We start from the raw sequence: 7,874 nt of genomic DNA, 5'->3' as shown, positions 1-7,874 counted from the left end.
TTAGTATTGGGGAAATATCTTCTATTGAGCATAAGTTAATATAAAATTACAAAATAACAACAGTTACTATACACTTAGAAGAACATATATAAATGTTACGTAATATACACTTATACTGTAGGACGGAAGTCAATGCCATATACAATAAGACCTGACATATTTCCTTCGAAACATGTCAGTTTTAAATCCATAGGTACATACTCATCATTATGCATGTTATCAACGTTAGTTTCCCACACTATAACCTCCATCCATTCATCTTCTCTCTGTTCTGGAATCCATTTGATTCTGTCCAAATTCACTGTGCTTGGGTACCTGAAAGAAATGATTTTGGTTCTTTCCTTTCTATGGGGTACTAAATCACGAGCCTTCACTGGGCACTGGAGCCCATGACATTTTTTTGAAAGTTTGAACACAAGGAAACAAGCATAGGTTGTATCTGATGAGAGCATTTTGGTCTCAATGTCACATTTGATACGAAAATCCTGGTGAGATAGAATCTCAACAACCTCTTCAAATCTGCACCTACATTAATTAAGTCTTATAAATATCAGTGATTCCATGAAATCTGCTAAAGTAAACCTGAGATGAAAGGTGTAATAAAGTAAACCTGGATTCAGTTGGAGGGTTGCACAACTTTATATTTGAAGAGTTGTATATAATTGCTTTTGCAGGTAGCATATGACATCTCTTCCCGTTGACTTTGCTTAGGGAGAATAACTGTTCATAAAAGAGTTACAAGTTTATCATTATGATACCACAAGAATATGTAATTAATTTATCAAGTTGAATTTGTTTTATGAAAAAGAAAAACATCAGACCGTTTCACCATTGTCAATGAGAATTCCCTTGAAAAGAAGTAAGCAGAGCTCTACACTTGAGGCAATTTGGACATTGTTTCCAGACCTTTTAATAATTTCTTTATTATCGGCTATCATTTGTTCCACTGAGTCCATCTCCAACTTTGTTTTCAAGACTCCTCCCATGTTTGTTCCATCCTTCATCTTTTTATTTTGTTCTAAGTCCACCTATAGACAATTAGATGACCACGAAATGACATTTTTATACAAATTTCCCCAAAATAAATACAAAAAAGAAGAGAGGTACACTAACTATTTGATTTACGCTTGGGATGACCTTAAACTCTATGCCTTCAACAAATATTCCCCCTATGCCACAATGATACTTTTAAAAGCTTTCTAGTAACATTCTATACATTCACCATGAGCATTCTAAATTATGTACATTATAAAAGAATAAAACTATAAATTCTGATAGAATATGGTAAACAATAAAGAAGTGAAATTTTTCTTAAGTATATAATACAACCATTCTGATAGAATGTGATAGATATTGAACCTTTGTATGTAAATTTGATCAGAATAAAACTATAAAATCAGATGCAACCACTCAATTTACTTTTTAATGTCAAATAATCAACTATTTTGTGTACACACTCAAACATTCATCCATTCGATTTCCTAAACACTCAAACATTCATCCATTCGATTTCCTAAACAACTATGAAACGAAATACAATTGAGTGGGAAGAGTCAATTTAAATGATTTATCACATATTTTATTCTATACTGAGTTTCTTATATGAAAACTAAGGCCTGTTCATTTTATGAGAATAAATATTACATAAAATATATGTTACTAATAATTCTGACAGAATACATGTTATATTACAGAATACATTCTCGCAGAATATGGCATAATACATAGAATATGACATAAAAATAGAATACATTTTGACATAATACATAGAATATAACAGAATCCATGTCTAAGATTACTAGAAACTATGTTTTAACTATGGAATTAGTCAATTACCAAGAATTTGGCTTGAAACATCTCTTATGCATTCTATCAAACACCTTTTGTGCATTATCCAATTGTCCTAGCTTTAATCTGCAAGAATGATACCGTAAATATTCTCCCAGAATGGTTCTGAATATTCTTAAAAAGTATGAAATTAATTCAAAGAAATCAAACTAAATCATCATGTTTATGGAATAACTAATCATAAGCAAAGTCAAAATAGAGAAAATAAAGACCTTATTAGACTAACAACAGATCATATTAACAAAACTACATTGGCTAATTTTCAAATGCGTATAAATACTTGAATTGACGAAATATTTGATTCAAGCATTTTAACAAACAGTTGGCGGGCAAAAATAGATGCCTTCTAAATCTGAAACTATGTGTGCAAAAAATAGAAATTTCTTTGCCGAAATCAACATTAACAAATATGATTTCGTAATAAATTTATGAGAAAAATAAATATGGAAAGAAAATACTCAAAATACATACCTTCAACGATGATGAAAGTAAGCTTCAAGCATTGGAAATCGATTTAACGAACTGGGTTTTTAAGAAACCAATTGCTTTGCTTATTTCACTTTGATTTTGAATGTTTATGCTGTGATTTAAACAAATTGATTTTGCTGTTGCGATTTGGATCGAGTACGCACCGAATGGTTAAATGGTGATTGCGATAATGGTGGTTCTGGACGTCGAAGCCAATATGATGGTGGTTCTATACGATTTAAAGAAAGAGAGGGGATCGATGGTGGTGTATAGATTTGTAAAACTGATAACCTAAATTAATGGGATATTAATTGATTTTGTTTTATTTTACCATAATTAATTATAGTGTAGATTACTATTATACCCTTCTATTATTTATGATAATTTAATTATTTCCTCAATTCTCATTGGTTCTTACAAGCACACAATAGTTGCTAGAAACATTTGAACCTAACTATCTCTCTCTCTCTCTCTCTATATATATATATATATATATATATATATATATATATATATATATATATATATATACTAGTAAGGTACCTGCGGGATGCAGCAGCGCCACTTAGTTTTTTTCAGCGGATTATTTCCATGTGGCGGACAATTCTTTTCGACCTTTTGCCGAATTGTTTTGTGTCGGATGGTTAATTTCAGTTTCTTGGTTGGTGTGTAGCCCTTCAATATGGTGTGCATCGAAAATTATTTATGTTGAATATTTTATTTCTAAGAATATTTGTTGACGATTATTTTTCTTTAAATAGGCTATTACCTGGTAAAAAGAAAATTATTTTTCAAATTTAGAATAAAAAATAAATATGTTATAATTTTGGTTAAACTCTTGTCAATAAAAACCTTTGTTAAGTTGTTTTGAATTGATTTTTTTGGTAAATAGATTTGAATGACGATTAATTCATTTTCTAAGGCTGTTTTGGTTTTTTTCTTTTTTTTCTTTTTTGGATGGGTGCTAAGTTTGCAATTAGCATTTTTTTTCAATGTGGTATCTTATATTAAATTTTCTTACAACATATTTTCTCATTATTAGAGGTTTTTAATAAAAACAATCATATAAAGTTAATTGGGTTTTTTTAATACTTTTGATTTTCTTCGGTTGTCACATTTATAAATCTTTAAAAAAATATTTGGCAAAAGAAAAATAAAAAGACACGGTCATTATGTTATAAATGAAATTCAGTCAATTCACTTCATGTAATAAATATATTATAAATAAAAACATAACATACTATAAAAATATTATAAATAAAAACAAAATGTGATAGATAGTTTTTAAAATACAATAAAAAATAAAGACGGTACACTTTAAAGTTTTATACAAAAGGTTGGTAATTTACAACTTATATCCAAAATATCAAAATATAACAATCTATTAAAAACACCAAAAGAACAAAGACTTCATACTAATCTCTATTATCTTCAAAAACAACAAAATAATAACATTTACACATCTTTAAACACATAAACAAAAGTAGCTTATACAAACTATTTAAGTCGGAATGATGAATACATCTATAGTATGTCTATAACTAAAAGCTCATAAACAAACTAAATAAGCAATTTGTCGATTACAAAAAATAAACATCAAAAAAATAGAAGCTCTGTCTTCTTCTTTACCTTTCTAGATCTGAAAATTAAAATCAAAAACTAAACTCATATATCAAACATTTAACCGTAACCAATTTTTGTGTGAGAGTGAAAAAACACATATGCCAACAGCTTTACGCACTTTATATTCATTAGAAACCAAGCTAAGATTGAAGATGAGAAGTTCATTATTAAGATCATAAAGCTAAAAGAGAATCAGTATTCAAATAAAACATCTTCCTGCAACCATATTAATTAATATCGTCCCCAAGATATGGACTTGACCCTTGAAATCCTAAGACAGCTATTAAAAGCAATGACAAGTTCCAACGCATCCAACTTCACCTTAAACTCAAATGTCCATATTGGCTAAAATAAACGTAATGCTAATACATAACAAATTTCAAAACACTAACCTTCAACCTAAAAACTCAAACCTTCATCGTGGGAAAAAGAAATGAAATACAAATACAGAGGCTTGATCACACAGTACATTAGCATTCTCCTCAAATCAAATCTCGATCTGAATCTTTGGGATTACTTAAAAAGGGATTAAATTATTTCTTTGATTTGGTCAGATTTAGATCTTTATTTTTGGAAAAAAAAATATACGAACCATCTTTATTCTTTAGTTTTGTCATGATAGAATCAGAGTTGAACATGGGCTCTTTAACCTTCTTTCAAAATCCATTCTCCAGAAAATAAATCCATAAAACAAATGAGTATCAAAAACCAAAATACCTTTTAAAATAATGCAATAAAAAGGGAGTGAACAATAAATAACTCTAATCCAGCTCTTTATGCAAACAAAAAAAGGGCTTGATTTTGACCTTGATCTGCTTGGTGAGGCTAGGGTTTTTCGAGAGAAACCCGAGGATGGGAATGCTGGGGTTTATGGAGAGCGCCGACAGGTATGGTGGTAGTCATATGGTGGCAGGATTTGTTGCCTCTACGACAATGTATTTTAGGGTTTGTGGGGAATCAAGAAGCATATTCTTAGATTCAATTTTTGAAATGAAGATTCGAGTGTGAGAGTGTCTTTGACTCTTTGTATGTGTTATCAGGGTGAAGTATATGCACTCTTGGATTAGAATACTTGATCAACAACCCATAAACAAAAAAGAAAACTGATTTGGTAATACGAGTGAATGCATTTTCCAATTTGGCGATCCGAGTGAATGTATCCTCCAACCGTGTTGCTTTTAACTTCATGTAGTAGAGTGTTGTACATCAGGCATTAAATTTTGTCTTTAAGACATTTATTTAGGAGATGCTTTATTTTGTTGTACATAAGGCTTAACATGTTGCATTTAAGACATTGAAGATATATCCCTATTCTAATAAAAGAATAGGTTTAATCTCCTATTGACAAGTGTCATACAATTAGAACTTCTCATTAATGTTATATATCATCTATCATGCCACTTGTCAACCTATTAATTATTCTTTTCAAATTTTCACTCTAATTACATTAAATTAATAATTGATTATCCATTTCAAATTATAATTTTTAAATTTCCCACTCTAACTATATTAAAATAAAAATTGATTCTGTATTTTAAATTTTAAATTTTAAATTTCTTCACTCTAATTATATTAAATTAATAACGTTACATTGAAAAATAAAATAAAATTAATAAGGTGATATAACTTCACGTATTTATTTAAATCAACGATTATAATTTTATATAACTAAAAAAATATCTTTTAAGTAATAATTTATTTAAAATAATTGATTAATAATTCTGATTTTTTAATATGAAAATTTAATTAATTTTATAACTGTGGTTCTCACGGGTTATTGTATTATAATATATATATATATATATATATATATATATATATATATATATATATATATATATATATATATATATATATATATATATATATATATAATGTCACTTTTTTTTTATTTTGTTTCTTGTTTAATAATATACATACTTTTTGATGTTTTTTTTGGTTTTAAATTTGATGTTTGTGTATATGTACAAAAACATAATGTATGCACAAAATTGTTCAACTTGAATCAACATATTTTTTTGTTCTTCTTGGTGATATAACCCTGCCACTAACAGAAAAAGCCGATTCTGAAACTACCGTAGAAGCTTGGGAGCTTAGTAGATCACGGGCCATAGCGGCTAGAATCGGAAATTGGGTTTCCTTTCCTTTCCACCAAGCCAAAATATCAAAATTTTCAAACTCTTGAACACTCATTTGTGACAAGAAATCGGAACCAATATACCTTCCGAGCTCGCTACTAGGGGTGTTAGACCGAGCTCGTTTGGAATTTTCATTCCTCAAAGTATTATAGAGCTGAATTGTTTCGTTATTTTGGTGAGAGGTGGATTTGGATGCCTCCGTATTTTGCATCATGTCATGAATGTTTGTTGAACCATATTTTGTTAAATAAACTTCAAACAAATTTTAAAAAACTTTGTTAAATTTTGAAACTTTGTTTGATGCATAATCTATGTCATTATCCAATAAACCCAAATCGTAACAAATATTTTCAATTAGTAAATCACGGGCCATAGCGGCTAGAATCAGAAATTGGGTTTCCTTTCCTTTCCACCTAGCCAAAATATCAAAATTTTCAAACTCTTGAACACTCATTTGTGACAAGAAATCGGAACCACTATACCTTCCGAGCTCGCTACTAGGGGTGTTAGACCGAGCTCGTTTGGAATTTTCATTCCTCAAAGTATTATAGAGCTGAATTGTTTCGTTATTTTGGTGAGAGGTGGATCCGGATGCCTCCGTATTTTTCCATCATGTCATGAATGTTTGTTGAACCATATTTTGTTAAATAAACTTCAAACAAATTTTGAAAAACTTTGTTAAATTTTGAAACTTCATTTGATGCATAATCCATGTCATTATCCAATAAACCCAAATCGTAACAAATATTTTCAATTAAAGTCTCAACCCCCCCCCCCCCCCCAATATTTAGAGTCGGATTCAAAGCGGCACAACAAGTAATAATGGGAGGCATTTCTTCAATGCTAGTTAGTCCATCTTGCAAATTAATGATATGTGCAACACATCGACTATGAAAAAAACACCATCGCAATTGGTTTATATTTTAGTTTTAGTTGTCGAACCAGTACGGTGTTGTTTGATGCATTATCAAAAGATATTAATAAAACCTTTCTTTCAAGTTTATAAGTTTTGATCACACAATCTAAAATTTTAAATAAATTTCTATCGGTGTGCGGATACTAAACAATTCAAACGTAATCGTACGCTTCATCATTACCCAATTATTTGGATTAATCCAATGAGCGGTAACACAAAGGTACGCATTCGGTGAACCGTGAGGAGCCGTCCAAACATCACAAGTTAAATTCACACCGGTTTCTAAAGATTGAAATCCTAAAATCATTTCATTTTTTGCAAGTTTCCACATTTCAATACAATTACGTCTAATAGAAGTACGACTCACATGTCAATATCATGGTTGGAGAGTATCTTGGGTGAGTGAAGTCAATCGTTTCTTGTCGAAGTGGTCAAAAGACAAGCATTATTGAATCACGAACTTCGTCATCCTATCCCGAACTTTAGCCAAATCGTAACTCCACAATGTTGTATCATTCGCCATTGTTGTTTGATTATGTACCAGCCCAAATTTCACCACGGGGCATTTCTTGGTCATATGAGTTTTCAATGTCGAATTCTCATCTTCATTGAAAAAAGCATCACATTTCTTGCATCGCGCTTTTCTTGGACCGCTCGACATTACACATAAATCAAAATTGCACCAAATAACCGGATTTCTATTTGTTTCTTTGATGCTAACAACTGTAAGATTGTTTGATGAATCTCCAACACCAACGGAAGTCGAATCAATTGCTTGAATTAAGAGCGTTTTTTTTATCTAAGACAGGTTTTTTGAGGTTTGGTTAACCCAATATATCTATTAGCTATTTATACTATCAAATATTGGTGAATATTGCCAA

General features: G+C 30.1%; 1 protein-coding gene across 2 annotated transcripts; it reads right to left on the bottom strand.

The window, feature by feature from the left end:
- On the bottom strand, positions 1-1,196 carry LOC145116321 (F-box protein At2g02240-like). 2 transcript variants are annotated; one of them, XM_079052664.1, is made up of 4 exons: positions 1,114-1,196; positions 822-1,028; positions 611-720; positions 1-525 (listed from the first exon to the last, which is right to left on the bottom strand). In XM_079052664.1, exons 2-4 carry the CDS (start codon positions 1,002-1,004, stop codon positions 111-113), a joined length of 708 nt encoding a protein of 235 aa, XP_078908790.1. In that variant the 5' UTR covers positions 1,005-1,028; positions 1,114-1,196; the 3' UTR covers positions 1-110. The 2 variants fall into 2 exon arrangements, with proteins under 2 accessions (XP_078908790.1, XP_078908791.1); XM_079052665.1 differs by having other exon boundaries at positions 1-519.
- Positions 1,197-7,874: the final 6,678 nt, after the last annotated feature.

The sequence above is a fragment of the Lactuca virosa genome, chromosome 5, assembly GCF_052849685.1.
Source record: "Lactuca virosa cultivar CGN04683 chromosome 5, Lactuca_virosa_CGN04683_v6, whole genome shotgun sequence".
NCBI classification, from domain to species: Eukaryota; Viridiplantae; Streptophyta; class Magnoliopsida; order Asterales; family Asteraceae; genus Lactuca; species Lactuca virosa.
Note: the sequence above shows the minus strand (reverse complement) of the source record. Positions and strands in the feature narration are given on the sequence as shown.